The sequence below is a fragment of the Streptopelia decaocto genome (genome assembly GCF_964273445.1).
Source record: "Streptopelia decaocto genome assembly, chromosome: 1".
Lineage (NCBI taxonomy): Eukaryota > Metazoa > Chordata > Aves > Columbiformes > Columbidae > Streptopelia > Streptopelia decaocto.
The window spans coordinates 88,210,128-88,232,917 of NC_138663.1; the positions used below are offsets into that span (position 1 = coordinate 88,210,128).

General features: G+C 38.4%; 1 protein-coding gene across 3 annotated transcripts in view; it reads right to left on the reverse strand.

Moving 5' to 3' along the window:
• The window catches only part of CD247 (CD247 molecule), a 57,049-nt gene extending 36,092 nt beyond the window's left edge, over positions 1-20,957 (reverse strand). The window contains exons 1-2 of one of the 3 annotated variants that reach the window (XM_082052448.1): positions 20,345-20,957; positions 18,598-18,728 (exon numbers count right to left, since the gene is read on the reverse strand). In XM_082052448.1, the coding sequence (XP_081908574.1) occupies positions 18,598-18,610 (13 nt within the window). In that variant the 5' untranslated portion in view covers positions 18,611-18,728; positions 20,345-20,957. The remainder of the gene's footprint in view (positions 1-18,597; positions 18,729-20,344) is intronic. The other 2 variants (XM_082052446.1, XM_082052447.1) reach the window with 2 other exon arrangements.
• Positions 20,958-22,790: the final 1,833 nt, after the last annotated feature.

Sequence of the window (22,790 nt, forward strand, 5' to 3'; positions counted from 1 at the left end):
CTAGTAGCAAGTCCTGTTGGGCAAAGTGCTGAGGGAAAGATGCATGTCAGATGACAAATGTTGCTTTTCCCTATGAAAAGAAGCCCTTGTTTTAATGGCCATAATCATAAAGACTTACTCCAGAGCACAGCTTTGAGATGCATGCTATATTCTCTTGGAAAACTTTGACAATATTAGAATACACTCATTTTTAGCTTACAGCATATATAGATACTATATATATATATATATCAATAATATATATTAAAAATAATCTAAAATAGATGTATAATGATATATATATAATTATACATATTTATTACCTTAAATGCTTCTTTTATCTATACGGGGTTCGCCAAACTAGGAGAAAACAAGAAAACACTCTGTAATAGGTGATATTGTTTTAAAGCTTGGGTGTCCGAAATCCACAGAATCACAGAATGTTAGGGGTTGGAGGGGACCTTGAAAGATCATCTAGTCCAATCCCCCTTAAAATTAAAATTGTTCAGGTTGTTTGAGTCATCAAAAGTTATCCAGTAGCAACAAATAGTTAGTAATTTTACCAGAATTTATTTGGTTTAAGTGATAAAAAAAATATGTGCACTATTCCTAGCATTTGAACATACTATGAAAATTCAATTAAAGGTCTAACGTATCTGTAGTATATTGTATCAGATTAAAAAAAAAGTCTAATGTATTCATTCAAAATAACTCAAGTACAGCCATTTTATTTCCAGTGGCTGAGGGGAAAGAAAAAAAAAATCTAATTATTCTTTTCTCTCTTAGCTACTCAGGAAATAGCTGTTTCCCTGGGGTACAGCTGGGCTTTTTACCACAAATAGCATGGTACTTAATGAAAAATAAGTAATTTCTTAAAAAAAAAAAAAAAAAAATCTTTATTTCCATTTAGCTGTGGGGTAAGTGGGAGACAGAGCAAGTCTGTATCAGACTCAAAACAAGATTTGCACTTTCAAGAGATAAGGCACTGAACTGTATTACCCTAACACTCTAGGGACAAGATGAAGAAAAATAAGTTAACAATACAGAGGCAGTTAACACAGAGACATAGATGACAAAATTAAAAATAAAACGCATTTGGAGTTGTGCTGTTACAATGCGGAACAGATTATACCAGCTGGGTCTACATCATCTTTTCTTATACATTTGCATTTTTAAACAAAAACTGGCACAAGAATTGGTAATGAGTTCTGTTGAATATATTCCAATTAAAATAGCAAAGTCTCTTAACAAAAACAAAAAACAAACCACAACACTAAAAGGCAGTTTCACGTGGGAAAAGGAAACAAGGAACATCGAAAAATATGTGCAAAAAGTACAGTATAGAGGAACTAAGAGATGCGAACTGCTATATAATTTCTTTTAAACAAACTCTTAATTCTACAAAATTCATTATCCTTCTGAACTGCATGCCCAGTAATTCGTGTCCCCATTTGTTTTTTTCTTTCAGCAGAGTCCCCAGCTCCTAGAATAAAGCTGTCACTTCAGCTAGCAGGTGCTTTCATTCCCGCCTTCAACCTACAGCAGTTATGACAAGAGATTAAGAAAAACAGCTACCCCAGGCAGCCCAGGCTGGTGCGTAATGAACGGTTTAACCCTGGATAAATCTAATGACAAGTGTGGGTGGCTTTGATTGAAATGACAAGGCAGTTTGTCACCCGTTGCTCTGTCACAGAGATCAGCAGCGCTAACATTTTCTGCTGAGTTGAGGGGAAAGCAGCCTGAAACGTGCATTTCGGAGGCCTGGCACAAAAGACATTGAAAACAAAAGGGGTCAGCCTCAGTGCTGAAACATCTCTCTGGCCCTAAACAAATCAGCAGTGGAAGAGAAGATGTTTCTAAGGTGCTCTTACAAGAAAACACCGCTGTCTCTGGAGATGCACAGAAAATTTAAAACAAAAACACAAATGGATTGAGCTCTCTTGCTTTAAATTACTGAGAGACTTTCGACAGAGGTACTCAGCTATTTGGTTTGCCTTCATGTGAAACTCCCAGTAGCAACCTACTTTATATAGAGGTTGTGTTTAGCTCACTGATGGCTCTTCAGTGCCCATAAAATGGGAACAGCGAGACTTGATTGCTACCATAAGTCATTAAATAGCCTTTAGGGCCCCAGCTCTCAGCCACTGTAGTTTTTGGATTAGACCTGTAACACCACAGACAGTGTAACTGCTTAAATATAGCAATTGCCCCCAAAAGTACCCCAGTTCTGCAAAGACTTGTGTTTCTGTTTAATCTTAGCTTAAATTAGTGCATTAGTTTCTGGACTGTATGAGATGCTACACAGTCAGAATTCAAATAAACAAGTGATGAAGGCTGGTAAGGGGCACAGACGCAGAAAGAGGCAGCGGCCACTTGAAGTTCATGTGGCAGATCAGTGGCAGTCCTCGATCCAAACCCACCACAAACGGGAAAGGTATGTGGCAGCATTGTGTGACACCCAGAAGTGGGAGACACTGCTGTTTTCCTGTATAAGAAGGGAATTAATGTCAAAACTTCAGACCCTATGACATTATTGAACTTAATCCATTGTATGAATTTGAAAACTGCGGCCTTATCGTGTTTGCATTTGCTACACCCACACGGAGCTTTCCTGAAAGCCCCTCTGGTTCTTGCCACTAACTTAGCCCAGCAAGTCTAACGGGGAAGACATTCAAAGCATTTTCAGTCTCTGTGCCAGGAGAAAATTTGTGGTGCCTCCTCCACCTCCCACTCTCCCCACTCCTTTTCAAGACCTTGGAAAACCCCTATCATCTTAAATTTACCTACTTTTTCAGTTACAGATACCAACATGGAGGTAGTCAACTGCACATCATCCTGTGGCAGCATCAGCAGCAGCCTTGATGAGGGTTTGCTGCCCCACACTAATGCTGGGTTGATGCAGATTCACTATCCAGTCTCATGGCAATCCCCTGGGAACTCAAGACCTTATTACTGCTCTTCATATGTATTTTGCTTGAAACAAAACAAAAACACACTCCTCTATTAAGATGCTGCCAGAAATAAGAAATAAATCAAAAAGGTGGATTGATACAATTCCTTCCACTGGAGCCTTTAATTTAATGCAGCAGTTGCTGTATTGTCATTTCAAGAGAATAACAGACTCAAAGCAAAAAGATTTCCCTTCTGGCCATAACACAACAATCTGTCATTTTGCTACAGAAGAAGACATTCATGCCAGGTTTTTTGGTGGTTATTTTCATCTTGACCCCCTTTTAATGTCAGTTGTTGATGTCCAGCTCTTTAAAGGAAAAGCCAACTTTGCTGTTTCCCTCCAACAGACAGTTGCTTAAGAGAAAACACACTGCCTTACTCTTGTGGTTTCCAGCATTCCAGTAACAAAGTATCATAGAAAGATATTATGTTTTTAGCAACGGCTCAAATCTTATATCTGATGCCAGGTAAGGCTTCCCTTTCCTCATGCCCTTTCTATTTTAACCTAAATAGTAACTGATGAATCTCATTCGCTCCTTACTTCCACATTTTTTTACAGTTGTCCCTTTGTACTCTTCTGTATAGTAACATTTCAGCATCCCCAGCATCCTGTTATGAAGCACCAAATGGATTTTAACCATGTTCTAGGTCACGCTGCTATGTCTGGGCCTTTGCATGCTGGGTGTGGTACTTATGTTCTGCCAATCAGGTTTTGCTTTGGCTGATTTTTTTTTTATTTGATGGTTTAAAAGATATGTAGAGTATCTTACTACTGATCTACTACATGCTTCAGCACTGCATTTATCTTCCAATCCTTTTCATTCTTGCTGCAACAGCTAGTGTGCAGATACTTTTCTTATCTTAATGAGGGTTTCTATTTATATTGGTGTTTTCTTCCACAAATAGCAACATGAAAAACCCTCCCTTTGCTTTGGCTGAAAACTCATAATCAAGGGTCCTGAAATATACTTTTGCATAAACAGTTTCTTGTCTGCCCTAGTCTAGTCTTCCACTCTATTACCCACCATGAATTCAGACATGGAAACATACTACAGCTAATGGCTAAAACGATTGGCAGTTTTATTGCTGGCTTTGCCAGAAATTTTCTGAAAGGCAATTAACCATTCTGTGCCTTGATTTGCCACTTTAGAATAGAAATTACAGGAACATACTATTTCGGAAGAGTAGTGTGAGGATCTATTAATGCTTACGAAGCACTTCAGATTTCTAAGAAATCATTAGCTTAACGAAAGTAGTATGATTAGTAGCAAGTGCTGATTCATTAAAAGATTAAAAAAGTTCATGCTGTGGGAGGAGAAGGTACCTAGGAGATGATAATTGCTCAACCCTGCTAGGAACACAGTTCATTCTGCAGTGTAGATGGTGCCAAGCCACATTCCCAAATCATGTTACAGCCCAACCAAAACCAAAGGCTATCACATAATTCAGGGACAAGGTGAAGACACAATTCACAGCCCTGTCTATACTGCAAGACCAAAATGTGTCAGTCATACTGCAATGACGACTATCAAAAAGCTGATTTTGCAGCATAGCTTGACTGATTTTACACAGTGGCTTCTTCCTGTTTGCTTTTCCCGTTCTTATTCCAACACTGATACTTGTTGAGATGTTAATAATGGTCAAAAGTCCAGTGTAGCCAATCTAGACTAATTTCATACACCAGGTGCAACACTCACAGAGTTTCTGATACTTGATGTTGGGTGTGAAATTGACATCTCACACACTGAAGAACATGGCTTTGAGGCCTCTGTCTTTCCAAGACCCCATCCAATCTACCTACCACCAGTGGTCCACTTGAAAGAGAAGGAAAGCAACTATGGCAATGACCTACACATTGGGGCAAGCAATGTGAACAGGCTTCTTGGATCGAAAGAGACACATCAAAGGTGTATTTCTTTATAGCAGAGCATCACCCTACTCCTCCCTTATCAGATGGCACAACGCATGAGACATGTTTCCCTCCTTGTAGCCCAGTGTGTCTCAGTCTTATACCTACAGCCAAGTAGATGGATGGTGCTCGTTTAATGGTTTCCTGTCTTCCTTCTCCTCTAAGAAACCAACCCATCAACACCTTTCCGGAGCTGACAGAATTGCCATGGTTGTGATCAACTGCCTAGGTATCTTCTGTCATAAAATCAAACATTTTATTGAAGTAGTATTAAAATAAGTACAGAAAAAAACTTCATTTTTGTTGTTGTTGTTTTTTGTTTTTTATTTTTTCATTTTGAATTCAACAGACAAGTTGTTTGCATTTGATGCTATTACAACTGCAGAGGCAGTTATTGCTATGCTACAGACTTCAGACTTGTTATGATTCAGGAAAGTGGGTTTTGATGTAAATTTTAGAGCCTGCATGTCACAGAGCTGCCTTATGTTCTACTTGTAAGCTGGCGAACAAAGGTCGTCAACAATAAAAATTCAGACATTAAACATATTCATGTCTATTACTGTTTGACGAAGCCAAGCAAGAGGCTGCTGAAAAGCTCTTTCTTTAAATTTAACTGCAACTACCACTGCTCTTCCTGCACCACTGACAGTTCAGAGAGCCTGTATATGAAAGGACTTTGCAAGGAAAAAAAAAACCCTGTGTCTCACAGTTCCATTAAAAAAATCTGTACTATTCCTTTCTCCACTCTCAGTTTTAAATTCTCCTGAAGCAGCAGTTTTAACCAGTTATTTTTCCTTTACTATTTTCACTACTAAAAATAAATTGCTACGGAAATACAGCATTAGATTCTAGAGACTGGGACACATGAAGCCAACCATAATAAAAAAAAAAAACAAACAACCAACCAACCAACAAAAACCTACTTCCACACCAAAAGGAAGAAAAATTGGAGAAAGAAATATCACAGGAAGGGACAGCTGCAACTTTAGAGGAAGAAATTAACTGCTTACATAACCACTTTCACATATTCTTCTCACCTAAAATACACACTTCATTGAATGTACTTCACTGGATTATATGAACATCATCCGAAACGGAAAACCCAGAAAGCAGGTCAAATAATTATTTTATCCTCAGTAACAATCATTTAGTTCTTCCATTCTAAATTCTTCCGCTACGAGGTTTGAGGAAAGCTGTTTTGATTCCTTGTATTTTCATTTCCCAATCTGTCCTTCAGGGATAATAAAGCAAATCTGACCATACGGAGAGACTGAGACAATTTTTGTTCTCTCTCAAAGCTTTCTTACAGCAGGGAAATTACACATTTCTCTAAAACAATATCAAAGGTGTTACTCCTAGCAGGCTCTTTTTATTCAACAAATTCAATATTTTAAAGCCAGGAAGTTTGCCAGACCTTAACTTCCAATAATGCAATTCTAAAAGGTGACAGGAACACACATAAAGCCTTTTTTTTTTTAATATTAGAAAGTTGTACTGTATCTGATCTTATTTTTCAACAATTACATTAACACTATGCTTCACAGATCGGGGTAAACTGGATGTTATCAAACAGTATTTCCCATTTCATTAATAATTGTGTTAGCCAAGCAAAAATTCTTGTGTTTTAGTCAAGACCTATATATCATTCTAATACATAAATACCTTAAAGAATTTGGTTTAATTGTAGCAGTTCTTATTGAGACTACACCTCTTGTGTGAATTAGATAAGGTAACTGGTCAGTTACCATGATCCCAGATTTGTATTAAAAAATAGCAAGTGAATAAATAAGATGAATAATAAATAACAGCACAAACAGGGTCTACAAGACTTTCTCCTCAGATAGGGTGAATAAGGCATCTGGAAACTAGCTGACAGAATAACTATTGAAATTGCAATTTCATACTGGGAAGCTGAATCAGAAGAATCTTTAATACATATATGGATCAAAGGAGAGAAGTTTGTGTTGCTCATTCAAGAAGTGATGAGGTTATGAGCAGCATGTCAGGTTGGAAGGATACCTGGGAATAATTGACTTGCACTGGACAGATGCAAGATGTTACATCCGTATGTGTAGAACACCCAGTGATGTACGCATAGTGTGGTCAGAAAAAGACAAATACAATGAAACTTTAAAAGGTATTTATGAATTCACATTTCCGGATTTCCTGATTTCTGTTTGGATTTGTCTTTACTATTACAGAAACAATAATAAATCTCAGATATGTCACTGGTGGGCAAGTAAACAACTAGAAAGATATTCCCACACCTCTGGCTCATAAGAGACGAAATCCAGGTAGTGGATTTTGTGACTAACTCAGCAAGGCAAAGGAAGACAAACAGAGGAGGTCCCAACAGCAATGGCATTCACTATCTTTGAAATAATAATGTCAAGCTTAAAAAAATAAATAGTCCATTATTCCTGGCATGTGCTGAGAAAATACTGTTCCCCCCACCTCAGGCTGCATGTGTGTAATAGCAGAACTTCACTTTTTCATAACTGCTGTTTATCTGATAAAAGATGAAAGATTATAAATAGATTTTGTAATTTTAATACATATCCATATAGCAGTAAACAAACCCTTGCTCAAGATCATCTTTGATCTGTATTAAATCTACATTTAAAAATGGCTTCAATAATAGAGGCAAAACATTTTCATGCTAATATACCAAATAGTACATATGAACTTAATGGGTTTGCGCAGATCTGCTTGTGACATGTGCTTACAAACCCATCCATGCATTTGTCCTGGTCTCCACACATACACTTGTGCAATGTCAATAGCATCTGTGTTTGTATCTAGCCATTAATTTATATTGCATAAATATATCTGTGCTATGCTTGATTAAACATTGGGTATTCTTGTGTACCTCTCAAATATGTAAATAGGAACAAAGGATTGAGGAAGACCTCTTGGCAAACTGACTTTTGCTCCTACAGTCAGCCATCTGAAAAAGCCCATTCCATAAAAAACTGTTCCCAAGTAAGAACTCAGTTTCTAACCCCTTTGCCCCAAGAATAACCTGTGCCAAAACTATTCTGATACTGTGAATTCTTCTGCTGATCTCCCTGAAGCAATTCAGCAACCAGTTCATAGCTATTTTTCATATTGTGTGCTCTCATTTTCATTTCATCCTCTCTCCTTATGGTGTATTTCAGACAGCAGTCATCCCGCCTCCCAAGCCCTCTGCACAAATACACAAGTGGGTGTTCTTTTACATGCTACATACAGATGTTGAAGAGGCAATGTTTTGACGAGTTATACGTAAGCTCCAAAGTGCTGCTTGCCTTTAGGGCTCTATTGCCAAATATTTCACTTTCCCTCCACCCTTCTCAGCTTGAGACCCCAAGACTGAAAGGCATTGGGAAAAAAAAATAATAAATTCAAAGCAGCTTTCAGACAAGTTCATACCCCTCTGGTTTTCACATATGACACAAATAATAGATAAGAGCTATGCACTGAGCATTTTCCAAGCCACATTACAGACATTTCAGCTCTGTTGAAGTATAGCTCCCTTAGGCAGCTTCGCCTCTCGGAAGCCAAAGACCAGGAAGCTCAAGACCAAGGTGCTCTACTCGGCACCTGAGGCAAAAGAGGCTACACACACCGAGCAAATAAACTGCAGCCAGCCCCCAAATGGAGCCCTTGCCTTGATGCCTGGTTAATAGTTAATGCGCAGGGCAAGTCCTCCGTCGCCAGGAGCAACCTGTGAGAAATGCAGCATGCAGTTATAGGATCTCTGCTGAGAGCTGAACTCCAATATCTACTGAAATAGCAAGAACTGTTTCCATTAAAAATGATGTTTTAATTAGTCCAAATGAGATATCTGGGCACAGCAACCATCAGGTTCTCGTGGGAGTAAAAGGTGGCTAGAATAGTTGTTCAAATGTATTCACAATCCCAATACTGCAGTCTCTAAAAAATAACATTCAGGTGCCAAATAGCTTAAACACATTAAGAGTCATACTAGCATGAAGAGTGACAGCAAGCGTGTGCTGCATGGAACACAATAAATGTTTTTCATCAATAGAACACATTTCCTAAAGAGTTCAAGATGCTTTGTAAACGTGAAATAACACACAGCCTGTACAGGACATTATTTTTCCTCCTTCTCTCCACTTCAGGAAGGCTAATGGCGTGTCCTTAACTGAGCTTTTACTTTTTCATTTCTCTCATCCCTTCAGTTGAATCTAGAATGATAAAAGTTTTTCAAAGAGAGGGAAGGGAAAAGGTTGGCCATTTTCCCAATGCAAGCAAAGGCTCTCCTGTAAGCAGTAAAGGTCACTGTGAATGTAGTAGCAAATTAGACACAGCCACTATTTTAATTTCCTATATATAAAAGACAATACACTGGAGGACCTTAAGGATACTTGATAGATCTCAGTTTTCAAACCACCACCATGAAATATGCAAATAAACCTCTTCGTTGATTAATCAAATACTAAAATAGAGTATAGTCTTCGGGACCATGTGTGTTAACACTAAGTGTTACTTGTATATCACCAATCAGATAAGCAAATTAAAGTTAACAAAAACAGCTAACAGAGCAGCCCATCTTGATTAAGCTTGGACACTGGTTTATCGGAAAGCCCACTCACATTCCAGTGGTTTTGTAAAGGTTACACAGTAGATCAGCCACAATTAAAAGTACAAAACCTGCAACCCCATTTTTCCTTTTTCGTGCTTTATCTATAAAAAATAGCACTGTTTCACTAAGCGGAGAAAGACTTCGTAGAACAGTAAGGATGATAGGAATTGTCAGAATTATCTACAAACCCTTCAGACAAGATCCCAAAGTTCAGACTTCACAATTTGAAAAGCTTAAATCTGTTCATAGTGATTTTTCTTAGAATTGTAATAGCAATCTTCCTAACCAGATAGATTAAAAAGCACCAGAAGATACTTTACAAATATTCAGAACTACAACAAAACATGATAATAAGGAGCTAATCAGAAAACAATGAAAATGAAAACCTCAAAACAAAACTGCTTTAGGAATTAAACATTATTAAACTGCAGATTTCAATAAAACCACTTTGTAAAATCATTCATATATGCAAATTGACAAATAAAAGTTAGTATGGCTAAAGGCACTCTTTTCCTTGGGTATAAGACACCCTCTAACTATGCACGACGCTGAACACTAATATGCTTTTTATTACAGTATGATTCTGAAGCTTCAAAGGAGGTGAAGACTCCACTGAACCCAAAGGCACAAAATGGGAAACCGTCTTCTTTCCAAAATGTTTGTATACGTTGCAGTCATGGAGGCAGCAGCGGCTCACAAAAACATAGTTAAATTGTTTTTCAAGTAGCTGATAACAGTGTATTTCCTTTGGCATAGGTCTTTGGGTGAGCTGCAAAAATCTCACCGAGCAGTTTGGTAAATGCCCAAGCAGCTTGCCTGGAGAAAAACTCCTACTGACACCACTGGGGACCTGCCTAAACAAGACAATTAATTTCAAGCTAATTTAGGTATGTTAAAATGAGCAGCATTTACTGAAACACTGACATGACCCAATTAGAAGGAGAAAGTTTGACAGGAATTAAATACTACCCCCACATTACAGTTGCAGCAGGTAGACAGCACATTTAGAGGTGAAGCTACTTGCCAAATATTTTTAACTACCTGAATCCCTCCTTTCTGGCTCCAGATAATCCTCTTCAAGAAAGGTCAGCACATGTGCTGGTTTTTCTCAGATTGCCTCTTCTGATCATATTTCACATCGCTGACTCCCTCACATCCTTGCAAATCCTTAAGATTTAGTAGCCTAGGACCTTCTTCTAAATCTTCCAGTTCTCTATAATTACACATGGTTTCAGAAGTGGCAGAATCATCAACATATAATCATATATTATCAGTACTCGTCTTGATGTTATTCTTATATATCCATGCATAAGAGAGCAGCACATCCTCTACGCCCCACTTTGCCGACAGTCTCACATACAGGACGCTGCTTAGGGACTCGGGTCCTGCCGAAATGCAGTCACTACTAAAGAGAGCACAACAATTTTTGTAAGGATTGATGGGGAAACTTGCATAGACACTCCGCACTGTAGCGCTGCCCTTACTATAAGGTTCTGCAAAACATGCAAAAACATAATTGAGTCTTCTGCAGAACAAAAAATACACATACTCCATTAATTGACTGCAAAGGATTAAACCGACCATATAAAATATTACAATTGAAGTTGAGATTAATTTTCTTTTTTATTGTATAGGTTTATTGAGGTAACACTTGTTCATCAGAAACATTTCCCAGCACAAATTCTGATGGCGTATTAATTGGGGAATGTTTCTAGACTCACATCAGAATTTCTCATCAAAACCAGTAAACCAGTGAGTGTTTCTCGAATGGCTCAGCACGTGGGAGTCCTGTTCAAGCTCCTGATCTGAGTCAGACACAACAAGAATTTGAATCTAGGTTTCCCTCCTCACAAACACAGAATACTAATTGCTCACAGACTTTGGTGTCTCACAAAAATGCTTTGGAGGTGTTTGGTTTACCCCAGTGGAAAACAAAACAAAAAAAAAAATCTTGCAAGAAAGAAACTTCACAGAAAGTTTATTCCTTTAAGCTCTATTTTAAACCCAATGTTCATTCCACTGAAGCCATCTTGTCTAACAAATAGACATTTGGCCCAAGATGTAAAAAGAAGAGCAACCGAGAAAGGGGGCAAACCTGTTAGATACCACTTTGCAGCTGAGAAAGATAAAATCAGATAAAAACATCTTAGAAAAGATGCTACAATAAGATAAGGTTGAAGGTTCATATCTGTAAGTTAAGAGAGTTATAAAAAAAATTGTCTCAAGCCTGAAAATTTGCTGCTGCTGCTTTTCCATCAGAACAGACACAGCTAACAGCAGCAACAAATGCATTACAGCACTGCTGGTTTTGAGGCAAGTAGTAAAATAACATTCAAGTTATTAGAAGACAAGACATTAATTTAGCTGCATGAATAGACAGGAGAGGGGAAATTCCAGTTGTGTCTAGTTCACATTAATGCTGGAGATCTGAAATTTAAGAGAGAATTCCAAATGAGGTAAATTAAAGCTGCTTCTTCTAGAGAGAAGTAATTTTTGTGAGAATCTCCTGGGGTTTTTTTAACAGTTAAGTCAAGGAGAAACAGTGGGAAACGTGATCAAAATGCATGCTTAAAAAAAACAGTCAAGTAACAAACCCACTATGCATAAGTCTTCACATTTCATTATATTTTAGGCCAGGCTCCTGCAAAAAAACCAAAACTCTTGAAGATCTGTAGGTATTTTCAAACTTTTGAGGATGGACCATAATTCTGAAGTTACAAGCTGTCTTCATCAGAACTTTAGATCACATCTAAGACAGCATTGATAATCATCTGGGAGGGTAGTTGCCTTAAAACAAATTACTCTGGCTTCTCTCACAAACTTGCTGTATAAAGAAAATCTACAATGTTGTGTGCCATTGTCAATAAAATTATTCCTAATTTTCAAGGGAAAAAAAAAATCCATATTCTCAGCAAACTGTACTGAGCTTGATGCAGAAAGTAGAAGCCATCTATCAAAATTGGGGTTGAAAATAAACAGTCACTCCATGCAGCAGTTTGGGCTTTCAAGCAAGTGCATTTTAGGGCTCGTCGGCAGCCCACGGCCATCCCTCTGTGCCTTGCGGTGCACAGACCAGCTGCTGCCCTGTGCGGTGGGTGCCGGCGTTCGCTGCGTAATTCTGCTTACACACATCATGGTGTGCGTGTGTAGGTAAAGCTCCCATCACCTCCCTGCTCAAATAGACACAGGTCCTACTGAAAGCATAATTAAAACTAATTTTACCAAAAGAGACTTAGATTTTTTTTTTTTTCTTTTTAGATGCTTAATTTGAAAAGCTAAATTCCAGAAAGCCTTTACGGCATATATTAGATGCTCAGTTTCTAATAAAACTGGAAAGGTGTTTGGCCTTCTGCTTGAAATTCAGATGAGTTAACCTCGCTTATCTTCTCTGGTCCACTGGGTATAACAACACTCATAATACATGAATGCTCAGTTTTAAATTTAAAAGATCAATAGTTTCAAGAAGTTACAAATGAGGCAACTTGTGATGGGGTATTACTCCCTCTCTTTCTCAGGAAAAGGGAAATCAGAGGACGGTTGTTGAAAATGGTGGGTTTATGTCCTTTACTTTCACCAATTCTCTTTAAGCTTACCACATGCAAATATTTATTCTTACACTTTATTCATAAGAAAAACCACCCAGCAAAACTTAAGCAGAGAATTTACATGTTCAGAGAGAGACTGAAAGACCCAGAAGCCCATTACTAATGAAGGTAAATATTACAGGTAAATGAGGAAAAAAAATTGCAGGTAACAAACAAGCATGAGGACAAATCTACCGCTAGTGTAAGCCTCCAAAGCCAGCTAATTATCACATGGATTACTTTGTGTTGCACTTGTAACTCTTCAAATTTCAGACTAAGTGCTGAACCAGTATTAATAGCAATATTTTTTTGCATTTCCTGAGAAATATGGAAATAAAAAGTTCTAATTAAAAAAAAAATTAAAACAGAAAAATGCATACTCACATTGTTTCATACAGTAACAGGCCTGAAAATCTTCTATTACAAATTCCTTTAACAGGTTCTAGTCTAATAATGACTGAGACTTTAAGAATGAGTTCACCTGTGCACACTAACTCAGTATCATACCTTTGGGTAATAAACCATAAAATAACATAAAATAGCAAATGAATCCTGAAAATTAGCAGTAAGTTGTTAGGAAGAAATCTGTAGACTTGAAATAACATTCTTTAAAAAAAATTACCAAAATAAACTAACTCAATACAAGACATTTTAGGAACAGAGCAACCATACTCAGAGTAATTCATAGGATTGTCTGTTTGTTTCTTAGAAACTGTCTTTAGCGTAGGTAGACTTTTTCTGTAAGATATTAATTACACAATATTTATATATATATATATATATATATATATATATATATACATCCTCCCTTCCTTCAGAACACGATTCTTAACACAACTTGCAAGACCTTATTCTACTTTTTAATCTTCAGAAATGCACCTGCGTGCTTAAACCAAGTGCTGCTGAAGTTTCCTTACTTACATAAAAGCCGAGGTGATGATACCATGCAAATTCACATCATGGAGAGAGAAATAGAGAGAAAAAGAGAGATGACTCCACGTAATTCCAGTAAGACCTCTTTCTTGCAATTGATGGCTGGAGAGGAAACAATGTAAATTGCAAGAACACAGAGCAGGTGGATACCAAAATGACTTCTCCTACCAAAGATTTGATGTTGGGTTTTTTGACTGAAGCTTGCTGATAAGCAACCAAAAAAAGAAATCTAATATTTTAGTAATGATATAGCTATCATGTATAATTTGATAAGAGCCAAAATTTTCCTTTGCAAAGGTTTAAAATTCTGCTGTATTGTTGTGAGCTATCAGGTTCCAACACAGGAATCCAATTTATGTATACTTTTTATAGACATCATTCAAACCATTCAGCTATTTCTGAACAACAAAACAAGCATTTGATAACTAGGAACATGCAGTACCTAACATTAGGAAGCTGATCTCTTTCACCAAAATGACATTTGCCGTACAGCATTCAAAAAGTGACGTTGTCACACCACACCAAAATCTTGCTTCAAATCGATCTGGCAAGTAATAAATTATTGTTTATTAAATTTTAGTTTGAAATGAATCCTATATTTACTAATTCAAAACAAATGTGGCTCCCCATCCAAAGAGCCTCAATCCACTTGCAGGGTCTGTGCAAGTACGAGGGTTCGCTCAACCCATCCCAGTGCTCCCAACTGGACGTTGCTCTGTTTTACCCCTCCTGAGCCTCAGTTCTCTTTGTGAGGAGACAGACATCATGCAGAATTGGAATGAATTTACAGTACATACTCATGCATTAAATATTTGGGAAGCATTTTTATAAATATCTGGCTCTGTTTATTTCAGGTTTGGCTGTCACGCGGATGACAGCAACACTGTTAGTGAAATGAATGCAAAACACCCATGCCCCTGGATGCAACAAACCATTTATAAAATCTGGATGAACAACGAGAAAACAGTTTTTTAGTCACACAGTTCTTTCCTTTATTCGATGTCCAATGTACACTTACCTGAAATAAAACACCACCTAAATTAGTATTGCCTCATTAATTTCATGGATATCGCATCTTATCCCATTAGAAAAGCATTTCAATCCATTACTTTTTTTATTTAAAATAATAAAATTTGTTTGTTTTTACGATTCAAATTTTGAGGCTCTTAGGAAAGCTTCTCTAATTCTGAACACTTGATGTGCTTTTCTTTTTGACCAAGAAACTATTTTCAGTGCTTGCCAACCACAAGCATTGCAGCATCCTGAGGCAGTCTGGCCTATCACCCCCTAAAATGGCAATTGCCTTAAAAAGAAAAATAATTATAAGTGACAAGTTATATATAGATGGTTTGCTCTTTTCTGTTTCTGGGGCCATGCAGGCTTGCATTTTCAAGGCTTCCTTTACAAGCTAGAAAACGTGACTAGGAAACTAGAAAAATTTATTTATGGTATAAGTTAAGATTTTCACTTAAGACAACAGCTTGAATTTTAAGTAAATTGTATATGGTGAGATTTCTTAAAACAACAACAACCACCATCACCCAAGCACAACCAACCAACCAAACAAGAAGGAAAAACAAAAACACAGGTGTTGAAAACTAGACTTATACAGTGTTTCCTACTACAGTTTATGCTCTCATTCATTGAAAATTTTCCAACCTTTTTTCCTTGTCGAGTCCATCAAATCTGGTTTGGTATACATTTCACCTCCATATTCTCTGAGTTTTCAAAGAGTTGTGCTACCATTGTGGCTTCTCCTTCACTTAAAAATATAACAAATTTAAAGTGTTCTGCTACTCAGAAAGAATCAGGATATAGATGTTTCCATTACAATTGCATCCCATGAAAGAAATAGGCCAAATAGTACGAGCATTTCATCAGGTTTCGGAACCCGCTTGCCAGAAGCACAATGTTTAATATACTCTCACATACCAAAAGTCCATGAAGATGAAAAATCCCAAACTTCTTGTTCTTCTCGTAAGACTTGACAGACATATAACTAAGTATTGAGAACAACATTAATAAAGGGCTTCCAAAGGTTGATGGTTTATTCTGAGGAAGCTTGTAGGGATTCAAGTATTGCCAATCTATATGGTTCAAAACCTGAGACGGCTTCTGTCCTTTAAACAGAACTTGCATAGACACCAGCGCTTGTCATCTCTGAGGCTTAGGAGCTACAAGTTTTCACTTCTATTTTTAATAGCTAAATTGTCAAAGGACTGAAAGAACTATACATTGGTAAGTCTAACCTTCACAAAGATGGATATATCCATTGTATGTGGCTAAATACACAGCTTTGCACTGTCTCCCGAGATCTGTGCATTTGAGTAGACTGGAGAACTGCAAACTAAGCTTTTCATTTGCCTGCACATTTTATCTGTTATATGTGAAGTTATAAATCAGTTGCATAGGACAAAGTGGAGTTTAATGCCTTCATTGCTTTCCTGAAAAACAATAATCTGATTTGGACTCTCATATTTTAAAAGCTAAAAATATTACGTATTTTTTTAAAAGGAGCAGAACGGAATTTGATTAAGAAAACAATATTAAGAAACGCTCAAAATATTACGTTATGCAATAATGGAAATCAGAAAAATCTGCAGAATTTCAGCTTCTCAAAGACTCTGGAAGAGCATAAACTGCTTTCTTAATGCTAAAAAGAAACATCAGCAGAACTTTAATTTAGCTATCAAACGAAATCGTATCGGCAGGAGAGTGAAAATCAACAATATGCATACAAGTAAATATCTTTAACAGGATAAATATTTTATGTATTTTTAAGAAGTTGTATCTTCCATTCATGCCACCCTAAAAACATATTGTCTTGCCAGAATTGCTGACACATCTTACAGTTCTACACACTATATAGACATTCAAATATACGATTAATTGGACAAGGGGAGGTAGATTCAATGGTTATCTGCAGCTATGCAACCATGTATTTTTTTTTTTTCTTCCTTTTTTAAACAGAGTTTGTTAACAGTTTGGAGCTAGTAAGAAAACAACTTACTTTTTAATAGATATGTGTATTTTTTTCCTTGCTTGCAGGTTTTCTCATGGTGCTAGTCACAATTCAAGTTTGTGTGAATAAGAGAAAATGGCTGTCCAAAGCGTTCCTCACATGAACGTTCACTTATAAATCAAGTTCTCATCCCCTCTAAGCTGCTAGTGAACCTCCTATTTTTATCCCACTTTGGCTTTTTATCCACAAAGTCTTACTTAAGAACAGACATAGGAAAAATATAAATATATTTTCAGATAGCTTTCCCTATTTTGCATATACTTCCCATCTAGCGCACATGAAAAACCAAAAGGAATGCAATTGTTAACTTGTTACTTCACTCATTAGGAATTTTGCTTTGAAGGGTTCAGAGAGAAAAACTTACTCTATAACAAGCATTGGAGAATTGAATATACTACTGCAAGAGCTCAACAAATGCCCCGTTACAAAGAAAGGCTACATTTGCCTACATTTTGTTCCATTCACCAACATGTCAGTTAATAGTTTTTTCCATGAATTATTAATGAATCATTGTGAACAGGCAGGAGAAAAAAGAAATAAAACATGTAAAATTAAGCCTTCAGATTTTTTTTCTTCCATAGGACTAACAAGAATTCAGCTAGAAGAATCTAAGACAGTACACAAGGACATAGGGATGTTAGCCAAAATAGCCTGTATTTACTGGTTCACGCTTCCCAGATCAGCTTGTAAACAACTTCCAGTTTACAAATCTGGTAGTTTGTGAACCTGCTAAGTCATCTGGTAAAAGGGAAGGAACAAATGAACCCTAAGACCCACTACCCGTCCATGAACCGATTAAAAAAAGGCTCCTTGCACCATGGCGCCCAATGGGCAGAAGACACAGTTCTGCAGAACAGCAAGATATTGTGAAATAAGCCATGCAAGTAATATCAGCCAAAGGCTGACATGTTTTAGTTTCCGCAGAGTTAGCAAAAAACAGGACAGTGTCCAAATCTGTTTAGCAGATGATTCTGAGAAAAGTGATTTTCTAAATTAGTGAGAAACAGGGAAGGACTGTCTTTGAAGAACCCTCGCACATGTATTTATACACATATGTGTGTTGTGTATTTATACAAATCAAAGTGTAATCTCAACAGCTTTAAAAAAAATAATTCTACAATATTGCCCACAGCATTGTTTTATTGCCATTGAAGTCTGCCATACTTGAGACTAAAAGCTCTGTAAACTATACAAATATTTTTCCCATTTTAATTGTGATATTTGGGTAGAAGTCTTTTAATATTCTTCTTATGTTTCAACAAACAACATGATTAATCAAGTTAAACTTCCAGATATACACTTTCATATCTTTGAGGGGGGAAACATGGAAAACTAAATGTGTATACGATACGGCTTCCCTCTGTAATTGCTCCAAGGCCAAGTCTGAGCATTCTGAAATTTGTGGTCTGGTGTCAATAACTCAAAATTTGCATCAGAATTTGTGGCCCATCTCTAGAATTACTTATTTTAAAATAAAAGTGTTCTCATGCCTGGCATATTTACTTCAGTATGCAAAAGATCAAAATGAAAGGCTTTGCAAGTTCATCAGTCCCAATCTTGGTAGCATTGTTCAATTGACCATCTGAAGAATAAGCACAAAACACATTATAGTGAAGTAGAATGAACTCACTGTAAGGTGGCATGTAGCTTACTGAATCTCTGTCCACTTTGACCTTGTTTTATGAAAAAAAAAAAAGTTCACCCTAAGAAGGCTTGAAAACACTCCAGGCAGCAGCAGATCTTTGGTTTTTCAGCTCAGAGCTACGAAGAGAAGCAATCTGTTTGGTCTCATATTTGAACTAAATTCATGGTGGTCTTACATTTTTATTACTGCACATTTTGCAACAATAACTTAGCAACAATTCCACAAGTTTCGTGCTACATTTCTCTTATTCTACCTATACGCTTCAGCTAAATACTATTATTCTTCAAACTATTACAGGTATCCAATCAAAAATACTTTCCCCTCAAATCGACAGGCAACGATTTCCAAACCAATGGCAACCGTAGCCCATGCAAAATTTGATCCCACATATTTTTTGTGAGTGTGAATACCCCTAAGGGCTTAGCCCCCAATATGCCTATAGGGCTAGCTTTACCCATCTGCAAACAGTTTTACCCATCTTTTTCAATAAAAGTTTTAAGCTAAAAATATAAAAATAGGAGCCTGAACTACTGATATCTTGTGACAGAAGAAAAAAATCTTCACGTGTTTTCTCTTTTTACAGATGCATTTTGACCCAAACTAATTTCCGTATCTTTATAGCCTTATACACATCTATGGATACAGAGCAATGTAAAAAACATAAGTACCAGAAGTATCATACTAAAGCGCAGTGTCATAATTCAGTCTTAGGAAGGGAGCAAGGCCCAGAGGTTGGGTGGAGGATGAACAGAAGGCATGCCTACCACACAGCATAAGGCCCTGCTTAAAATCCTCCTGAAATGTAACCTCTACAAACTACCAGAACTGGGCCCCCAGCACTAGTAGCGAGTAGCTAAGAAACCCTTTGCTAATCTCCAGAAAACTTTCAAATAAAAAGGCTGTGGCAGTAACCAAGGCTCTTCTGTGTAAGCAAGGGTGGTGTGTTAAGTACATTCAGGGTGTACACTGTGGGGAAAACTTCTCCGGTGAATTTTGCTATAATACACGCTGAAGCTTAGCTTCCTAATATTGGCTGACTTCTCCAAACTTAGGCAAAGGCTAGGCCATTTTCTGGATGTAAACTCAATTTTCTTGCTCCTTTCCCCCCACAAACCTACTAAAAAGTACCTTCCTCTCTCCCAAAGTTAACGTGACTCTTGAAGATGTGTGCATGCCAAAGCTGCTCCATTCTCTGCCCAAGCAGAGCCAGTGTATCCACCAAGAATAAATACATAAAGGTAAAAATGAGTTCACTTTACACCGTCTAGCAGGAACAAGCATGAAGGCAGAGACACAAAAGGAAGGACCCTGTCCTTTTTCTTATCTCCTACAAGCCCCTCTTTCCAGTCTGCTGCGCATATGGTTTACTGGAAACCAGCCACCCAACATACCATTACAAGCCACACCAGCTCTAATTTTACCTAACTAAACTAAAAGCCTCTCTTGTGCAGATTACTAGAAGTGACTAAATGTTCATTATTGCCTCAAATTTCCCCTTTCAAATCTCAAGGAAAGCTGCTCAGATGAGGGCTAAGAGCCTTATTTAATTATGAGTTGTTCAGCTGTGGCAGTCGCTCCAGTGGGAGAAGAGGCCACATTGCCAGCAATGGCTGTCCTCACCTCCTCCTCCTCCCTGCCCACCAAAATGGTGGCGAACACACCACAGAAACAAAACGCTCCTTCCTCAGAAGAGCTTTAAGAGAGCTCCTTGTAACAGAGAAGCCTGCCTTACCTGTGACTGGGAGCCGTGCCTGCAGAAGGGCGAAGACGGCGATCCTCCTCCACTTCATCTTGCGATGCTGGAGAGCAGGAGGCTGTGGGGCGAGGACAAGAAGAGGCACCTCCACAGGCTTCACTCGTTTGCCGGCCCTGCAGGAAGCTCAGCTCAGCTCCTATGAGGGCTTTGGGAGTCCACCTGCCGGCAGCGCCACCGAAGCACGCATCCTCCTCTGCCTCGCAGCCAGGCTGCCACTGAGGTTTACATTGGGGTTTCCTTTTGTATTTTTTTTTTTCCTTTCTTCTTCCTCTTTGCAAGATGTTTTTTTGTTGGTTTTGGTTTTATTTTGTTTTCCCAGTTTGTCTGGTGGTTCCTAGGTCATCCCAGTTGGCAGCTGCCAGTCTCTATATAGGGACTAGAAAGCCTATCCGGTGTCAAATTTGTCCATGCTTAGAATCATAGAACCACAGAACCGTTTTGGTTGGAAAAGACCCTCAAGATCATAGAGTCCAACTTTAAAACAGATATTAGATAACTATGCCCAGTGTGCAGTGGGGCATAAATAGAAGTTTAAAATTGTAAGTTACAGCCACTCTTGAACCAGTAGCTAGCTAAACTGGTAAAGTTATAAAGCTCATTTCTAAACTTAATTGGAATATGGCCTTACCAGGAGCAACTGAGAATTAGCTGCTCTCTCAGGGCTGTGGGGTGGCCAGCACCAGGAGAGCTGGGCTCTGCCTCTCATTGCAGACAGCGTCTGCAGGACCTAAAACACCAACACGGCTGGCCCTGCCTGGCTCATTTCAGTCATACCGATCTATGAAATGGAGATGTCTTTTGATGTGAACACACCACACCTTTGCATTTTGAAAGGGTGCCAGCACAATGCAGAGGTCTGGAACCATTTTGTTCTCCAAGCCACTGCAGCCTGTAGGGAAGGGAGCCTGTGTCATCTCCGCAGGAGAGCACAGGGTGGATCTCCTCCTCACTTGACTTGGAACAGAGAGCTTGGCAGCCTTTAGGTATGCATGCCACTCCTTCCCATGGAACAGGCCACAGGATTCAACCTTCTTGCTGCTTGAAGCTGTCCTCCAGCCACAGACTCCAAGGCAGACCAGCATGTCTCAGGAGCAGGAGGAATAGTTTGAAGGTGGCTGTGGTCTGGGAGCTAACAAGGCTTTCCAACCCCACGTTGCAGGCTCGCCCATGAACACAGTCCTCAGAGCCACACAAAACCAAGCAGCCGCACTGGCAAAGCCTGGTGTCTCATGCGTCCACGTTCTCCATCCAGCACGATGACCGCAGTGTCTCCCATGTCACCCTAAGCCCCTGCCACCCCTTGGCTCTCCTGGACCTGGCTCTGTGGGGCTGGGCACACAGCCCTGGGTAGCACATGTATGTACTGACTGACTAGCCTTGCATGAAAGTGAAAATGCCCCAGTTTTTCTGCTGCTCTGAGGAAACGAAGATCACTGCAGCTAGCTACATACAACCATGAGTACGAACAGGTTATGTTCGAGTCTCCTTTCTTTAGTTGAATCAATGTTGACCCCCCCAGACCAAAAGTGGTTGGGGTGGTGGCGAGTAGCAGGCTGAGCCAGGAGAATCTCAAGGTTTGTTTCCTTGTGAAGCCAAGCCAGTGATCAAACCAGGTGGCATTAAAGCAGCGCTCTGTAGGCAGCCGTGGATAACCACAGAGGCAACAGAACAAGCACACTTTAACAGCAACCCAGCAAATGTCACTCTGGAGAACACTGCGCGCTATGAGCAGGAAAAAACACAATCTGATTTGTGTTAACAACATTAAATCATTTCATTATGCTTTTACCCGAGGACCTTGCCACGCTTTTCGAATTAGCTTTAATAAAGCCAGGGCAGTTAAGCTTTTGCAGATAAAGAAATTAAGTCTTAAGGGAAACAGGGAAAAACAAGACACTAGAACGTAAAGAGAATCAGGGACATCTAGGAGTTTTTTGGTTTTTCTGTTTGGGGGTTTTTATGTTGGTTTTCTTTACAACAACAGAAATTTAAAATGCATAAGAAAAAAAGGGGAGAGCCAAGGTGTGGTTAGGGGTGCTTCTTCCTCAACATTTCTTATTGCATTATTAAGAAACAGCAACAGCTAATAAAGGGATTCATTTAGGGCAATAGAGCGGAGAAGACACCCAGCATAATGAGATGAAATTGAGAAAGGTAAAACCTGGAGTTTCAGGAAAATCTTCCTGAGAAGTGTTAGAAGTGATTTCTCTGATTTCTCTAGCAAAGCATTAGAGCATTTATATGAAAATCACACCACTTGACACAGTGATGCCTACTCTCATTTTGTAAGAAATCTCACATTATTGTGCTCTGTTCAAATGTGAATAAAAACTTTCACTTCTGTTAACAGAAAAAATTAGTTCATTTTAGAATGAATTAGAAAAGCTTGGAAACACTACTTGTATGTACCTTAGAGCCTAAA